This window comes from Spermophilus citellus (genome assembly GCF_964194105.1).
Source record: "Spermophilus citellus genome assembly, chromosome: 18".
NCBI lineage: Eukaryota > Metazoa > Chordata > Mammalia > Rodentia > Sciuridae > Spermophilus > Spermophilus citellus.
The window spans coordinates 6,864,387-6,881,959 of NC_138200.1; the positions used below are offsets into that span (position 1 = coordinate 6,864,387).

At 50.7% G+C, this 17,573-nt stretch overlaps 1 protein-coding gene across 6 annotated transcripts; it reads left to right on the forward strand.

Annotated features, from left to right (window-relative positions):
• The first annotated feature begins 724 nt into the window (after positions 1-724).
• Positions 725-16,620, forward strand: TSKS (testis specific serine kinase substrate). Of its 6 annotated transcripts, none has more exons than XM_081274658.1 (11): positions 725-1,158; positions 1,765-1,990; positions 10,832-10,927; positions 11,134-11,217; positions 11,460-11,570; positions 12,134-12,414; positions 13,597-13,791; positions 14,235-14,408; positions 15,038-15,173; positions 16,162-16,329; positions 16,459-16,620. In XM_081274658.1, exons 1-11 carry the CDS (start codon positions 989-991, stop codon positions 16,534-16,536), a joined length of 1,719 nt encoding a protein of 572 aa, XP_081130784.1. In that variant the 5' UTR covers positions 725-988; the 3' UTR covers positions 16,537-16,620. The 6 variants fall into 6 exon arrangements, with proteins under 6 accessions (XP_081130784.1, XP_081130782.1, XP_081130785.1 ...); XM_081274656.1 differs by having other exon boundaries at positions 16,205-16,329; XM_081274659.1 differs by having other exon boundaries at positions 11,487-11,570.
• The last annotated feature ends 953 nt before the right edge of the window (positions 16,621-17,573 follow it).

Below are 17,573 nucleotides of genomic sequence, written 5' to 3' on the forward strand. Positions count from 1 at the left end.
AAACAATATAAATAGCCACCAGGCCAGATGTATGTGGCAGTGCACGCCTATTGACAGTAAGTAAGTAAAGTAAGTAAAAAACCTAGGGATGTAGCTCTGTAGCTCAGTGATAGAAGTATACCTGACCAGCATGTATGAGACCTAGGATTTGAGCCAGGTGCAGTGGCACAAGCCTGTAATCCCAGTGGCTTGGGAGGCTGAGACAGGAGGATGGCGAGTTCAAAGCCAGCTTCAACAAAGGCGAGGCGCTAAGCAACTCAGTGAGACCCTGTCTCTAAAAAAGAATACAAAATAGGGCTGGGCATGTGGCTCAGTGGTCAAGTGCCCCTGAGTTCAATTTTTGGTACCGAAAAAAAAAAAAAAAGAGAGAGAGAGAAAGACCCAGGGTTTGATCCCTAGTACCACAAAAAAGGAGGAAGGGGCTGTGATTTGGACACGGACAGGCAGAGAGACGGCCACGTGAGGATATGGGGAGAAGATGTCTGTCTGCAAGCCAGGAAGTGACTAAAGCCATCAGAAGCTAGGAGAGGAGAGAGGCCTGGAGCTGAGGCCCACAGTCCTCAGAGGGAACCATCCTACCCACACTTGATCTTGGACTTCTGGCCTCTAGACCTGGTAAACATCTGTGCTTTAAGGCACTGGGCCTGGCGCTGTGTTCCTGCAGTCTCAGGAAACTGACGCAACCCCAGACACTTCAACATGTGTGTCCTGACTTCGGTTCAGCGTTTGTGGAGATCCTTTCTTAACAGGCAGCATTCTGGACCCGGTTGAGGAATGCCATCTGCTGTAGATCTAGAATCCTGGACCAGAAGAGTCCACTGTGACCTCCTAGGGGATGCCTTGGGGATGCAGCTCTCCATACTCCCTGCCCCCCACTGGGGCCCAGTGGTTGAGTCCTTTGTGAGGCAGGCCGAGGGGACAGGGGACTCTGAGGGCCAGTGGTCAGAGTAGGTGGTGAGTCTCCCCCTGGGAGCAGGCCTCCGATGCCATGGCGAGTGTGGTTGTGAAGACGATCTGGCAGTCCAAAGAGATCCATGAGGCCGGAGACCCCCCTGCAGGTGTCGAGAGCCGATCCCAGCTGGTCCCAGAGGCTCCCGGGGGGGTGACCAACCCAGCCAAGGGGATCACGAAGAAAAAGAAAGCCGTGTCGTTCCACGGGTGGGTTTGACGCACCCTATTGTGCATGATCCTAGTGCCGGCACTGCCTCCAACATGGCACAAGTCCCACTGCGGGTGCTAGAGAGGAGGGGGCAGAGGAGAAGAGGAGGGGGGTGGGGGGGACAGGCAAGAGGGAAAGAAGGAGACAGAGGGAGGCAGAGAGCAAGACATAGTGGGCTGAGCTGGTGGTGGCAGTAATTCTGTCATCCCAGGGAGGCTAAGGAAGGAGGATCACAAAATTCAAGGCCAGCGTCAGCAATTTAGCAAAGCCCTAAGCAACTTAGGGAGACCCTGTCCCAAAATAAAAAAAAAGAGCTGGGGATGTGGTAAAGCACCCCTGCATTCCATTCCCAGTAGCAGGGGGAAAAAAGTATTGGACTGGCATGGGCGGGTGGGAAGAGTCAAGAGAAGAGAGGAGTCTAGGGAAGGGTCTGAAGAAGGCAGGTGGTGAGGGCGAAGAGGAAAGAAAACAGGCGGCGGCAAGGGATGGATGAAGGCAGAGGGCGGAGAAGGGAGTGGAGGGTGAAGGGGCCCTGCAGGCGGCAGGCAGGCTAGCGGCCCCTGGGGTGCATCCTCAGCCATCCCTTGCCTGCTGCTCCTCCCCAGGGTGGAACCCCGGATGTCCCATGAGCCGATGCACTGGTGCCTGAACCTCAAACGGTCCTCGGCCTGCACCAATGTGTCATTGCTCAACCTGGCCGCGGTGGAGCCCACCGACTCCTCGGGGACGGACTCGACCACGGAAGACAGCGGTCCACTGGCACTGCCGGGGCCCCCTGCCTCCCCCACCACACCTTGGGCTCCAGATGACCCGGACATCACGGAACTTCTGGTGAGGGACTCTGGCAGGGGCACACCAGTGTCCTGGCCCTGGTGGCAGGAAATGCTGAGGAGGGGGAGAGGTGTTCTTGGTGTGGAGTCGCTGCCTCCTCCTTCGACAGCCAGCATGAATCTGGGAGTGGTCTTGAATGCATTCGGTCACTTTGCAATGTCCCAAGTGAGGCTGGAGTCATAGCTAAGAATCACACCAGACCCTGCCCTTAGAGAGCTTCCAGTTGGGTGTGGGGGGGACAGGCCCAGACTAGGGGGATGTATTCTGTAATGAGGGGATCCCAGCGAAGGAACCCCCAAACCAGGCTGGAGGTCTTAGGGAAGGCATCCTGGAGGAGGCCGCGCAGAGTTGAGTAGGAGTTCTCTGCAGGGTTAGGGCCTAAGAACTGGGTCAAAAACGGAGAGGTGAGCAAGTTGAGGGTAATTAGGGAATTCCAGACAGGAGCATGGAGAGCCACAACTTAGATCTTGAACTCTGCCTCCCTCTACCCCATTCCTGGGCCAGGCTTGGCTGGCTCCACACAGACACTAAGAATTGCATTTACATAACAGGATCATAATCATGGTTATTGCTCACATTTACTGGAGCACTTTCTAGTTCTGGGAGCTGACATTTCCTCATCTGTAAGATGGAGATGCTGCATGTGTTCTTTCAACAAATATTTCTTAAATGCCCAAGATGTGCCCGCTGAGCCAGGTGTGGTGGTGCATGCCTACAAGCCCAATGCCTCCTCAGGAGGCTGAGACAGGGAAAAGGCAAGTTTGAGGCCAGCCTGGGCAATTTAGCAAAGCCCTGTCTCAAAATTAAAAATAAAAAGAGCTGGGGATATAGGTAGTAGCTCAGTGGTAAAGTGCCCCTGGGTTCCACCTGCAGAACCAGAAGGAATATTAAATTAGTAAGTAAATAAATAAGGAAAAGGAAAAGAGAGGGGCTAGGGATGTGGCTCAGCGGAAGAGAGCTTGTCTAGCACGCCTCAGGCCCTGGGCTCAATTCCCAGCCCCCACATGTGTGTGCGCACGCGCGCGCACACACACACACACACACACACACAAGAAAGGAAGAAAGAGGGAAAAAAAAGAGCAGAGCAGATCCCAGGCCAGAGTGTAGCATGTCAGAGAGACAAGCTAGAGGGACAGTGGGGAGGGCACTGGCCACACAGATGCTGGGGAGCCACGTGGGTTCATGGGAGAAGGCGGCTGGGCTGGGCACGAGGCTATACTGGAATCCTCTCCTTCCCTGAGGCTCCTCTGTGGCCTTTGGAGGGAAGGTAGGGAGGCCAGGAAGGAGGCCAGGGAGGAGGCCAGGCAAGGGTGCGGGGAAGGAGGACAAGGAGATGCCCTCGGGAGACTTCTCCTCCCCCAGTCGGAGCAGCTCTCCCTCCTGCCTCAGGAGCCTCTCTCCGCAGCACTGCAGCTGTCTGCCTCCCACCAGAGCTATTCTGAGTCATGTCCCCCGGTGGCTGGTGACGCCTGAGAAAGAGCCCTGGGCAGCCAGATCAAGGCCTGAGGCATGGTGAGCTTCTGTGGCTGAGGGAGCACCAGCAGGTTCCTCCTCTCAAAATGGAAACAGTAAAGACAGCCGCCTGGGGTTGCGGGTAGGGGCAAGGGAGAGAGAAGGGGGACAAGAGCAGACACTGGCCCCTGCCCAGGTCTGAGCTGCATCAAGAGAGAAAGCTGGAGAAGGTGGGGAAGAGGGTGTGAGAGGGGGACGGAGACCCAGAGAGGGGCCCTGGGAGCCAGGAGGTCATGGAGATGCTGGCTGAGAGAGGAGTCCCAGGCCGGAGGGACACAGGTAAAACTGGAAGGATGACTCTCACCTTGGCTACACCCCTCAGGGGCTGCAGGCTGCTGTTTGGAAGCTCAGGATTAATCAGTGGCAAAGACTGACAGGGTAGATCTTTGGACCTCTGCTCAGGGTCTGTTTTGCAATCTGCATATTTTCCTGTGGCCACTGTGAGGGTCCATGTCATCAAGGCCCCCTGCTATAGGTCCTGTCCATTGTCATTTTTAAGGGCCAACACTAGTCACTGTGCTTGGCTACCAATCTATTGAGTCATTGACCCCGATGCCATCAAGCTGTCATTATTCCCATTTTATGGGAAAGGTTAACAGAACTGCAGAGCTGGGAGTCGGACAGCGCATGGGTGGCCAAGGAGGAACTTGTCCCCAGGACTCTCGCTCCCCAACATACTGTGTGCTTCTCAGCTGAGCAGGTGGGATCGGCCTTCCCCACTCCCCTCCCTCTGCCAGCAGAGCTGCACCCCACATCCAGGGTCTGCAGCTGCAGAAGTACTGACAAGGGCCTTTCAGGCCAGCCCACCTTCATCGCACGAGCAATTCTCCAGAAGTAGCTGTTAGTCGCATCTCCATTTTACATGTTGAGAAACAGAAGCACAGGGAGGTAAAGTCCCCTCCCTGAGGTTGTACAGCCAGTGGGCGGCAGAAATGAGTTGAACCAGGACCTGTTCCCTAGGTCGCCAGAACAGTTACGCACAGGAATGTTCTGAGTCTTCAGTTTAGAAAGACGCTCTGTATTGGTTAGCTACTGCTGTGAGACAAATACCCCCCCAAACATAAAACAACACACCTGGAGTGGTTTAGTTGAGAAGTTCCAGGGGTGTGTTGAGGTTACAATTAAGATTTGGCCCAGGCTAGAGTAATGGGAAGGTTTGACTGAGGCTGGAGAGATGGTGCCCTCCCAGGGCCCTTGGGGGGGTTTCAGTTCCTCCCTGCCTTTTGGGTGGAGGCCTCACTTCCTCAGGACACTGGTTTCTCCTCAGTGGTGGTTTCTGACATGCCAGCTGTGATTTCTCCAAGCGAGAGACAGCAAGCAGGACCCACAGTTCCTCTTATGAACGCATCATTTCTTTTAAGTTATACCTTACCACTGTGTGTGTGTGTGTGTGTGTGTGTGTAGGAGGGTGCTGGGGATTGAACCCATGGCCTTGGGCATGCAAGGCAAGCACTCTACCAACTGAGCTATATCCCCAGCCTTACTTCACCACTTTTGCTTGACTTTACTTACGTGACCCGAGTCACCTAGTCCAGCACGTTCAAGTGAGGGGACTAAGACTCCAAAGGAATGTCAAAGAATTTACAATCATACTTTAAACCACCGTACTTTGTGAGGTTTTGTAGAATCCTCAAAAGATTCTTCTTTGGAAGTTTTAAAATTATCTTTATTACTAAATCTCTTTACTTATGAAGGAGTCTATTCATATTCCTTTCATCAACGTGAAGTTCTCTGCCATTCTCAGCTTGTTGGGTTTTTTCCTAATGAAAGTGGTTGGATTTCATCAAATGCTTTTTCTCCATGGACACATCACGATAATGTTTTTATTACCAGGGATTGAATCCAGTGACCCAGACACACTCCAGCCGTTTTTGTTTGTTTGTTTGTTTGTTTGTTTGTTTGTTTGTTTTTCATACTGGGAATTGAACTCAGGGGCACTGGGCCACTGAGCCACACCCCCAGCCCTATTTTGTATTTTATTTAGAGACAGGGTCTCACTGAGCTGCTTAGCACCTCGCTGTTTCTGAGGCTGGCTTTGAACTCATGGTCCTCGGGTCTCAGCCTTCCGAGAATTACAGGCCTGCGTCACTCCCCCGGCAATACGTTGACTTTCATAGGATAATTCCCACTTGGTCACGGTGTATATTACCAGAATAAGTTCCAGTATTTTGTTGAGGATTATCCCAGATATATTAATAAAAAATACTAGTCTGTGAATTTCTTTTGTGATGTCTTTGAGAAAGTACTGGCCTTATAGAAGGAGTTAGGAATTGCCACCATGTGCCACCATGACCAGCACCTCCCTCTTCTATTTTTTAAGAGAATTTGAGATGGATTGTTGTCATTTCTTAAAAAGATTGGCAGAATTCACCAGTGAAGCCATCTGGTCTTGAACTTTTCTTCTTTGGAAGTTTTTAAATTATTGTTGTTACTAAATCTCCTTACTTATGAGTCTATTTGTATTTCCTAGTTCTTCTGGTGTCAGTTTTGGTAGTTTGTGTGCTTCTAGGCATTTTTCTATTTTTTTTTTTTTTGTTGTTATCTAGTTGGCATACAATTATTCATAGTAATGTTTTTGTTACTCAGTGATAGAGTGCTCACCTAGCATGCAGAGGCACTGGATTCGATCCTCAGCACCACATAAATGTATAATAAAGATATTGTGTCACCTAAAACTAAAAAAGAAATATTAAAAATATATATTCTTTTAGTTGTTAATGGACCTTTATTTATTTGTATGCGGTGCTGAGAATCGAACCCAGTGCCTCCCACATGCTAAGCAAGCACTCCACCACTTAGCTACAACCACAGCCCCTCAATAAACTTTTTTTTTGGGGGGGCACTGGGTGTTTAACCAGGGGTGCTTTATTACTGAGCTACATCCCCAGCCCTTTGTATTTTTATATTTTGAGACAGGATCTTGCCAAGTTGCTTAGGGCCTCACTAAGTTGCTGTGCCTGGCCTCAAACTTGCTATCCTCCTGCCCTGGCCTCCTGAGCCTCTGGGATTACAGCCATGTGCCACCACACCCAGCTTAATGTTGTCTTTCAGAAGTTTGCTTATGATGTATCTAGGCACTGTTCCTTTGGTTTGCACTATTAAGGGTCCGTTGGCTTCCTGGATGTGTTGAATAATTGGGGAAGTTTTCAGCTATTGTTTCTCTACTTTCTACCCTTTCTTCTCCTTTTGGGGACTCCCTGACCCATAGTGTCTTGGCCCCTGTTCAGTTTTCCTCATTCTTTTAATGTTCCTCAGATTAGATCTTTTTTGTTTGTTTGTTTGTTTTTTGGTACCAGGGATTGAACTCAGGGGCACTCAACCACTGAGCCACATCCCCAGCCCTATTTTGGAATTTGTTTAGAGAGAGGGTCTCACTGAGCTGCTGAGGGCCTCGCCATTGCTGAGGCTGGCTTTGAACTCGCAATTCTCCTGTCTCAGCCTCCTGAGCCACTGGGATTACAGGCATGTGCCACTGTGCTAGACTGGATCATCTCAGTGAATTACGTTCAAGTTTGTTGATTCATTCTTCTGCATACGCAAACCTGCTACTGAGCTCCCTCTTGTGAATTGAATTTCTCACTTCACTTATTGTGCTTTTCATCCCTGGAATTTCTAATTGGTTCTTTCATCTGGGAAGGGGGAGGTTGTATAATTATGTCACTGTATTTATTGCTGGGTATAGTGGTGCACATCTGTAATGCAGGGTGTTCAGGAGGCTGAGGCAGAAGGATCAGAAGCCAGCCTCAGCATCAGAGCAAGGCCCTAGGCAATTTAGCAAGACCCTGTCTCAAAATAAAAATTAAATAGGGCTGGGAATGTGGCTCAGTGGTAAAGCTCTTGGGTTTAATTCAATCCCTAGTACCCAGCCCAAAAAATGAATATGAATATATACATGTGTGTGTGGGTGAGGTGGGGTGGGTGTGTATATGATTTTCCTCCATGTAAGCTGGATCACTTGGCACGTTCTCTTCTTGTTTCCTCCCAGTTCAAAAGTTGTGCATCTCTCTCTTTTTATTTTAATATTTTTTTAGTTGTTGATGAACCTTTATTTTATTTATTTACATGTGGTGCTGATAATCAAACACAGGGTCTCACACATGCTAGGCAAGTCCTCTACCACTAGGCCACACTCCCAGACCTTTTTATTTTACTTTGAGACAGGATTTTGAGAAGTTGCTGAGGCTGGCCTTTAACTTGCAATCCTCCTCCCTCAGCCTCCAGAGTCACAGGGATTACAGGTGTGCACCACAACACCTTACTTCTACTTGGCTCCTCTTTATACTTTGTATCTCTTTAGTAATAAGCTGTATTTAGTGAGAGATCATTCTCATATTTTCCTTTAGTGTTTTTTGATATGCTTTCCTCTAGTCCTTTGAAAATACTTCAAATAGTTGATTTACAGTCTTCAATTGTAAATCCAAATCCAAGCTTCCTCAGGATCAGATTCTACTGATGGCTTTCTCCTCCGGCACCAACCCGGTGGATGGGCCATAGTTGCTTGTTTTTCTTTGCATGAATCATGATTTTTCTATTAACAACTGGACATTTTAAGTATCATGATGCCGCAGCTCTGGAAATAGATTTTTTCGACTCCTGAGGGTTTATTTTGTTAATGCTTATTGTAGTTGCCTTTTAAAATTTAAATGTTATTTAATTAATTTGGTGTGTGTGTGTGTGTGTGTGTGTGTGTGTATGTGTGTGTTTCTGAGGACTAAACTCAAACCCTCACAGATGCCAGGCAAGCACTCACCACTGAGCTTTTTTTTTTTTTAAGAGACTTCTGAACTAATTCTTGGGAGGCTGAGGTGGGAGGATTGAGAGTTCAAAGCCATCCTCAGCAAAAGTGAGGCACTAAGCAACTCAGTGAGACCCTGTCTCTATAAAATAAAAAATAGGGCTGAGGATGTGGCTCAGTGGTTGAGTGCCCCTGAGTTCAATATCTGGTATCTGCCTCCTCCCCCCAAAAAATAATAATATAAACTATAGCTGGGCATGATGGCTGAGACAGGAGGATCCCAAGTTCAAGGCCAGCCTCAGCAACTTAGTCAGGCCCTAAACAACTTAGTAAGATCCTGTTTCAAAATAAAAAGAGCTAAGTATATAACTCATGGTAAATTGCCCCTGGGTTGAATCACTAGTACCATGAATGAATAAATAAATAAATAAATAACTGTGATTAGTTTACAAATTTCACTGTTGTGACAGACACAAAATTACAGTTTGCACAAGACAGAAGAAGCCCTCTGAACTGTGAAAGTTTTCACAGGTGTTGGACTTGAATGGGCAACCTCACAGTGTTGAGAATTCAGGTCTGGCTGTCAGCATCTATCTTAGCTGGCGACCTACTGCTGGGTTCACAAAATCTGACTATTTCAGTAACTCAAGAAAACGACAGAGGAAGCACAAAAACACACAGAAGTACCTTTTCAATATTCCAGAGACGGCTTTATGAGCTTAAGGGCCCATGGAAAGAAAGAGAGCCACCGGAATTCTGTATTCTTATCTAGGGAACACACAAGTGGAGGTTTCATGGAACATCCTATCCCAAAAAGGGCAAAGGGGTAGGATTACAACGGAACAGGTGAGTGTAACTCAACCCCCACGGGTGACACCTACACCTGGAGCCACACCTAGCTATCTGAGCTGGGTCAACACCCAAGTCACTATGAAATGTAGTAATTGGTCAGATCCCCGGGGCATCAGGACTTGAAGGCATGTTCATCCATGGAAGCTCCTGACACTGGTCTCCATCTGCTGGTCCAAGATAGCTGTCAACTTTGCATTCCAGACAGTGGGCAGAGAGAAAGAAGTTTTTACTCCTTTTCTTTTAAAGGCATAATTCTGAAATTGACTACCTATTTTCATCCAAGTCCCGTGGGCCAGAATTTAGCCCCATGGAACTGACCATACCTAGCTGCAAGGGAGCCTGGGAAATGTAGTCTCTGGCAATTCTGTGTGACACTAAGGCTTCTGTGGCAGTGGAAATGGGAAGAATAGAGCCTGCCACATGCCTCCTTCTTGGAACCATAGTTTGGCAGAAGTCACAAAGCATTTTATGGTGGTATAAATTATCGATGGCATGTGTCTATAATCCCACCTACTTAGGAGGCTGAGGCAGGAGAATCACAAATTCAAAGCAAGCCTCAGCAACTCAGTGAGATTCTGTCTCAAAATAAAAAATTTAAAAAGGGCTGGGGGTGTGATTCAGTGGTCAAACATCCTTGGGTTCAATTCATAGTACCCCTCTCCCCAAAATAAAAAGGATTGGGGATGTCACTTAGTGGTAGAGCACCTCTGGGTTCAATCCCAAGGACCACAAGTTTTTTTCAAAAATCAAGAAATGATGGGGCTGGGGTTGTGGCTCAGCGGTAGAGCGCTCTCCTAGCACTTGCGAGGCCCTGGGTTGGATCCTCAGCACCACATAAAAATAAATAAAGGTGGGCTGGGGTTGTGGCTCAAGCGGTATCGCGCTCGCCTGGCATGCGTGCGGCCCGGGTTCCATCCTCAGCACCACATACCAACAAAGATGTTGTGTCCCCCGAGAACTAAAAAATAAATATTAAAAATTCTCTCTCTCTCTCCTCTCTCACTCTCTCTTAAAATAAATAAATAAATAAAGGTATTGTGTCCAACTACAACTAAAAAGTAAATAAATATTTTTTAAAAATCAAGAAATGATGATCAGAAGCTACATGGTGTCATGGTTTAAAATAAAGTTTCTGAGTTTAAATTCTGACAAGGTCACCTAATGTGTTGTGTAGCTGGGAGTACAGAAATGTCACCCTTTAAGACCCCTTGCAAATGGGGCTGTAGAATCTCACACAGTGTGATTGTGAAGAATGAAAGACCTGTAAATGCTTGGCCTGGTGGAGAATGTGCTCATGATCTGAAAAGTGCTGGGAGAGGAAGTCAGAGCATGTGTTTTAACAGTATGTTTTTCCTGGTGAAGTCCTGCCTGCCTGTCATTCCAGCTACTTGGGTGACGGAGGCAGAAGGATCATTAAGTTTGAGGCCACCACCCCCCCCCCGCAACTTAGTGAGACCCTATCTCAAAATAAAATTTACGAAAGGGTTGGGGAATCAGTCCCCAGTACACAGACACACACGAAAGTGTTGAGACCATCCTGCTTCCCCTACCTATCTGAGCTCCCTACCCTTCCCCTCAGTCCCTCTTGGATCCTACTCATTCTTCTCCCAGTCCACCATGAAAAAAATTGGCTCTCCCTTGGGTTTATCAAACAGGTGCACCAAGAATCCAAGAGGTGCAAAATCAGGGTGCAAACAGAGCCTCCACACACCTACTAACCACTGTCTCCCATTCTTCCCTAGAGCGGGGTCAACAGTGGATTGGTCCGGGCCAAAGACTCCATCACCAGTTTGAAGGAAAAGACCACCCGGGTTAATCAGCACGTGCAGACCCTGCAGGTATGAGAACCGCCTCTTCTCCCCAGACCTCGTCTTCCTCCAGGGCGGATTGCTCGTTAGTTAGACAAGCCTGTACTCTGATGCATTCCTAGCCCAGTTGGGAAGCTCCAGACTCAGAAAGGAAAGGGACATTCCTAACCCCAGATCCCCCTTCCGTGGGCTGTCCCCCTGTTGACCTCGGTAACCCTCCTCTCTTTCGGCTCCAGAGTGAGTGTTCGGTGCTGAGCGAGAATCTAGAGAGAAGGCGGCAAGAGGCTGAAGAGTTGGAAGGGTACTGTAGTCAACTCAAGGTGAGCCACTGGGGGCGGGAGTCGGGTGAGAAGTGGGTGGGAGGAAGAGGGAAGGAATGGAGTCCTAGACGCGAGAGATATGGGAGGAGGCGGAGGAGCAGCACAGCGCAGTTCTGGCGAGGCCAGAAGCATTCCTTTGGTCAAGGGACCAGGACTAGTAAGTGGGGTTCTGCCTGCGGGATGGAGCCTGCTTTGAAATAGCCAGCCTAAGGGTAGGGAGCGGAACTGGAATGGGAAGGCAGGGCCCCCGCCCTGGTGTCCTGACCCAGGAGAACTGCCGGAAGGTGACCCGGTCGGTGGAAGACGCTGAGATCAAAACCAACGTCTTGAAGCAGAACTCCGCCCTACTGGAGGTAAGGCGGTCCGGAGATTTGTGGGAGGAGGATGGACACCTGAGGGACTTGGGAGACACCGCAGGTGGGACTTCCTGCCCTGCTGCCACCATCACGATGACACTGCCCCTGCTTTCACGGTCACACTTAGAATCTACTAATAAGGAGGATCCGAGAAAGAGGCTTCCATGCCCAGAATGGGGACTCCAGTCCCAGAGAGAGAGACCTGAGCTGGACTTGGACTGAGAAGGCTGGTCCTGCTCACATGCTCGCTCATTTTCCAACGAAATGCTGAAAAAGTTGCCATCGTTCTTCCTAAGGGGCAGGGACTGGTCTTTGACACCTAAGAGGACTGGAGTTGGGGTGGAGGGGAGGGCTGGATGGAGGCAGACAGGGGAATTTCCGAATTGGATTCCCGTGGAGTTCGAATGGCACATTCCCTCCCACTTCACGTGGTACTTCCTAATATTCTCTCCGGGGCTTTTTACTTTCCAGTCTCCGATTACTGGGGCAGATTTGGGGGTGGAGTTGGTATCAGGAGGAGAAGGGTTGGACACCGTGACCCGCTCTCTCTCCGGGTCCAGGAGAAGCTGAGATACCTGCAGCAGCAATTGCAGGATGAGACGCCGCGGAGGCAGGAGGCCGAGCTACAGGAGCTGGAGCAGAAGCTGGAGGCCGGCTTCTCCCGGCACGGCCTGGGCTCTGCTGGTCCCAACCAGGGCTGCTCCGGCCCACCAGGGAGTCCCGAAGAACCCCCTCGGCTGCGCGGCCTGGTGGGCTGGGGAACCGCGCCCCGGTCAGGAGAGAGCCCCTATGGGAGCGATCAGGAGCTGCAGAAGGTCTCCGCCGGTCTTGAGGAGTTGAGGTGGGCGGGGCCTAGGGATGTCACCTCTAGGTGATACGCGGGCGGGCGGGACCTTGCTGGTGGTCAGATATCTTGGGGGCGGGGCCTAAGTGTTGTGGGTGGTTCCATTCCAAGTTAGGACTCTCCATACTGCTTTCCATATTGGCTGCACCAATTTGCAGTCCCACCAGCAGTGTATGAGTGTGTCTTTTTCCCTACATCCTCACCAACACTTATTATTGCTTGTATTCTTTTTAAAATTTTTGTTTTAGTTGTTGATGGATCTTTATTTTATTTATTTACATGCGGTGCTGAGAATAGAACCCAGTGCCTCACATATGCTAGACAAGCACTCTGCCAATGAGCCACACCCCAGCCCTCTTGTATTCTTCATAATTGCCATTCTGACTGGAGTGAAATGAAGTCTTAGGGTTTTTTGGTACCAGGGATTGAGGGGCACTCAGCCACTGAGCCACATCTCCAGCTCTATCTTGAATTTTATCTAGAGACAGGGTCCCATTGAGTTGCTTAGTGCCTTGCTTTTGCTGAGGCTGACTTTGAACTCGCAATCCTCCTGTCTCAGCCTCCCCAGTTGCTGGGATTGCATGCGTGCACCACTACCCCTGGCTCTTAGAGTAGTTTTGATTTGCCTTTCTCTAACTGCTAGAGATGATGAACATTTTTTTTCCATGCTTGTTGATCAGTTGTATTTCTTCTTTTGCAAAGTGTCTGTTCAGTTCCTTAGCCCATTTATTTATTGGGTTGTTTTTTGGGTGTTAAGATTTTTGAGTTCTTTATATATCCTGAAGATTAGTGCTCTATCTGAGGTGCGTGTGGTAAAGATTTTCTTCCATTCTGCAGGCGCTCTCTTCATGCAAAGAACTAATTTTTGAGTCAGGGTTGGTAGGTCTACCTCCAGTGAAACCGAGGTGGGCGGAGCTTCAGGGAAGCCGGGCCTAGTGACCAATCTGAGTGGGCAGGATAGAGGGGAGAGGTGTCCTGGAGAGATGGCGTCTGTAGGCGCAGTGGTGGAGACGGGGACCTGACAGGGAAGGCCCAGGCTAACTGACAAGGCAGAATTCTGGAGGACATGACCAGAGGCACAAGAGAATTTGGGGACTGGCTGGGTCTGGAGCTCCGGGTGGGTATAGCGCAGCGTGACCTAACCTAATCCCCCGCTATTCTATCCCTCTTCCCCTTCAGGAGGGAGGTGTCCTCGCTGACCGCACGGTGGCATCAGGAGGAGGGGGCTGTGCAGGAGGCCCTGCGGCTGCTAGGGGGCCTGGGCGGCAGGCTCGACGGCTTCCTGGGCCAGTGGGAGCGGGCGCAACGCGAGCAAGCTCAGACCGCCCGAGGCTTGCAGGAGCTTCGGGGTCGGGCGGACGAGCTGTGCACCATGTGAGGGCTGGGGCCGGTGCGTGGGATGGGGCTGGTGTCGGCCACGAAGGGGTGGGGCGAAGCCATCGCGGGGGCGGAGTCTTGAGGGAAAAAAAAGGGTGGGCCAATCAGCGGGGTTCTGAGCGGTCCGGATCTTATACTGACGTTGGGAAGCGCCAATTAGATAGCAGGAAGCGGTGTATGCATATTAAAGAACGAGGGATGGAGCCAATTAGAGAAGGGGTGTGTTCCAAGCCCCAAAGAGATAAAGAGTGGACACCAGGGATCAGGGAAAGTCATCTAGAAACAGGGCGAAGGCAGTCCAGATGTTAAAATACAAAAGGAGGAGCCAACAGAGCAAGAGGGGTGGGCAGGGCAGAGTATTGAAGACTTGATGGAGACTCAGGTGCTGGACCAATGGTGGGTGAAGTCTACCACACAGCATTGGTTATACTCGTGCTCAGGGTGGAGCGGTCAGCTGTGTCTGTGGCTTCACTGAGGAGCGAATTGGAGGGGCTTGGCCCAGTGAAACCGATTCTGGAGGAGTTGGGGCGGCAATTTCAGAACCCCCGAAGAGGACCTGACCACTCCATGAGCCTGGATCGATCCACGCAAGGCTCCTGTGCCCGCTGTGCCAGGTATGGGGGTGAGGCCAGCTTCCTGGTGCATTCTGAGTCCCAGGGAGGATAGGGCATTGAAGGAGATAGGGTATCAGCAAGGGGGAGAGGGGTGTTCATTGTGGGAGACAGCGTGTGGTAGAATCAGTCAGTCGTGCTGAGTAATGGGAACGACATTTCTTCCCTTCCCACAAGCTAAATATAGCGTTTTGCTACATTTGGAGCATCGTGTATGTCCACTGCATTGTGGGAAGGTCGGGATGTGGTACATGGTAGGAAGCGGGGTTTCTCCCTGCATGGTGCAGAAAGTGAGACCTCGTGTGTGGTGGGAAAAAAAGGCTGCCACACTGGGTTCATTGTGGGAAGGGGGAATTCCTTGTACAACTTGAGATCAGGTTTAACTTGTGCACTAGAGGAAATGTGAGTTCTTGATGGCTTTTGGAAACCAAGGACTGATGGTGCCCTTAAGTAGTAGGAACCAAAGGACACCTGATACACCATGGGGTGTCCCCAGTGCGTGGGTGGAAGGTTGTATGGGGTGCATAATGGAAACAGAGCCAGGTGGAGCCTGGGAAGGTGTGCATGGGCATCCTGAGGATGGAGTTGGTACTGGGCCTCTTTCGTCTAGTGACCACCCTTCCTGCCCCCAGCCAGGGGCAGCAGTTGTCTTCGGAGTCCCTGCAGCATCTGCTGGAGCGAGCGCTGACCCCACTAGTGGACGAAGTGAAGCAGAGGGGCCTGGCTCCTGCTTGTCCCAGCTGCCAGAGGCTACACAAGAAGATTCTGGTACCAGGGACCATGGGCTACCATGCCCCACTTTACTTTTCTGTCAGGGCAGGGGACACGGAGTCCTGGGCACGAGGGTACTGCTGGTGTGTGACCAGAAGGGAAGGGCTGAGCTGTGGGCAGCAGTTGTTGGGGGTGGACTTAATTCTGATGCATAGGGGGAGGGGCAAGCAGCTTGGTGGTTTGAGTCATAGGCCAATCATTCTGGAACTCTGGGCTCTAGATTTGGGCCCAAGGCATGATGGGACATTGCATCTGGTGTACTGGGGGACCAGGAGGCAGATACCAGTCTAAAAGTTCATGGGACATTGGCCTGATTTCCCTGGCCAGACCTTCAGAGAGGCAGTGAGATCAGTAATCAGTGAGATCAGCGAGAGATCAGTGAGGCCGGACAGGGCACCCAGTGACTTTTGGTCACCATAAGCTACTGCATCTTGGGAAATGGAACCACATCTCTTCTTGGGGCAACAGTCTGAAGCCCAGTACCTGCTGGGACTTGAGTCCTGGTGCATTGTGGGACATGGAGAACCACTGTGTTACGGAACACTGACCTCATGGATGATAAGCAGCATGGGATGTTGATGTGGCAGAGCCCCAGGACGGTACAGGGGAGCACATGGGCTTGGTGCACTGTGGGATATAGAGAACCAGAGCACTAAGGACTGTTCTTGTGAGAGACTCTGGTCTTGTGGATAAGGAAACACGGGTTCTTCTGGGATGTGGAAGGTCACAACACGGTGGGCACATGCATATCAAATACAGAATGGTTCATGAGCTTTGGGGGACAGCGTCTTAGATGTGACTTAGTGCTTGCTGAGACATAGGCCAGTGCATCAAGGAATAGACACAGGGTTAGTGCAACCAGTGCCTTGTGGGATGCCAGGGTCGGCTTCAGCCTCAAGGCATGATGGGATACTTTGGGGAGGAATGTGGGCCCCATGGGACCCTGCCCCTTGCCTCCGCGATCCAGCTCCCCCTCCACTCCCAGCCCAGTACAGCAAGCCCAGCGGCACCTACACTCCTCTCCCCAGGAGCTGGAGCGCCAGGCCTTGGCCAAACACGTCAGGGCAGAGGCCCTGAGCTCCACCCTTCGGCTGGCCCAAGACGAGGCCTTGCGGGCCAAGAACCTGCTGCTAACGGACAAGATGAAGCCGGAGTGAGGAAGGAGGCTGAGGGCATGGGAGGAGCGTGAGATTTTTGGGAAAGGGCCTGAACCCCTCCCTTCACTCCCACACCCCAACACCAAGCCACACCAGTGCTGACTCCCCACTGTCTGCCCTTACAGGGAGAAGGTGGCCACTCTGGACTATCTACACCTGAAGATGTGCTCCCTCCACGATCAGCTCAGCAACCTGCCACTTGAGGGGTCCACGGGGACAATGGGGGGAGGAAGTAGTGGGGGGGCTCCCCCAAAACGTGGGGGTCCAGCCCCTGAGCAATAAATGGCCTCTCATGCTGGCATGAATTCTGTCTCCTTTTTGGCATCAAGAAGAGGGGTAGTGAGGGGTGGGGTTGTGGCTCAGTGGTAGAGCGCTCGCCTAGCACATGCAAGGCCTGGGATCGATCCTCAGCACCACATAAAAATAAATAAAATAAAGGTATCTTGTCCAACTACAACTAAAAATTAAAAAAAAAAAGAAGAAGAGGGGTAGTGAGCTGCGCACACACCATGTGCCACCTCTGTGCCCACCAGGATTCACTGAATCCTTAGCTGCATGGTGTCTGGGTTCCCAACATCCAGGTTCCCAAGGAGGTGCTAACAATGGCCTGTTCTTGGAGGAGGGGTGGGGTAGACATACGTTCAGAGGTGCAGTTTGAGCCTGTCAGGCCAACAATTTTTAGGGCGATTTTTACTAGATAATTGTAGCTGCTTAAGATAGTATGCACATGTTATCTCACACAATTTCTGGGAGTCAGGAATCCAAGGGTGGCTTAGCTTGGTGGCTGTGACTCAGGATCCTTGTGAGGCTGCCGTCAGGATGTAAGCCAGGCCGGGCATGGTGGCGTATGCCTGGGATCCCAGTTACCCGAGGAGCTGAGGTGGGAAGATTGGGAAATACCATGAGACCCTGTCGAGAAGGAAAGAAAGAAGAAAGAGAAAGAGGGAGGAAGGGAAAATGTCAGCCAGGGTTGCAATCATCTTTACTGGTTGGAGGACTTGTGTTCTCACAGCACTAACATCTCTGTTATAGCTTGGATCTGGGATGTCCCAAAGGCCCTTGTTTGAAGGCTAGCTCCCCAGCTGGTGGCACTTTGGGAGATGGTAGAAACTTTAGGAGGTGGGGCCTACCTGGAGGAAAGAGGTCATTGAGGGCCTGACTTTGAAGGGTATATCTCGTCCCTGATTCCTTCTTTCTTCTCCTCCCACCCCCCATCTCTCTCTTCTTGGTCACCTTGAGG

Bases quoted from the DNA above. Each gene is read 5' to 3' on its own strand.
- TSKS (XM_081274656.1), top strand. From the start codon at position 989: ATGGCGAGTGTGGTTGTGAAGACGATCTGGCAGTCCAAAGAGATCCAT. The intron at 10,928-11,133 runs GTATGAGAACCG...TTTCGGCTCCAG, and splicing joins AGCACGTGCAGACCCTGCAG to AGTGAGTGTTCGGTGCTGAG. The intron at 13,792-14,234 runs GTGAGGGCTGGG...ACTCGTGCTCAG, and splicing joins GCGGACGAGCTGTGCACCAT to GGTGGAGCGGTCAGCTGTGT.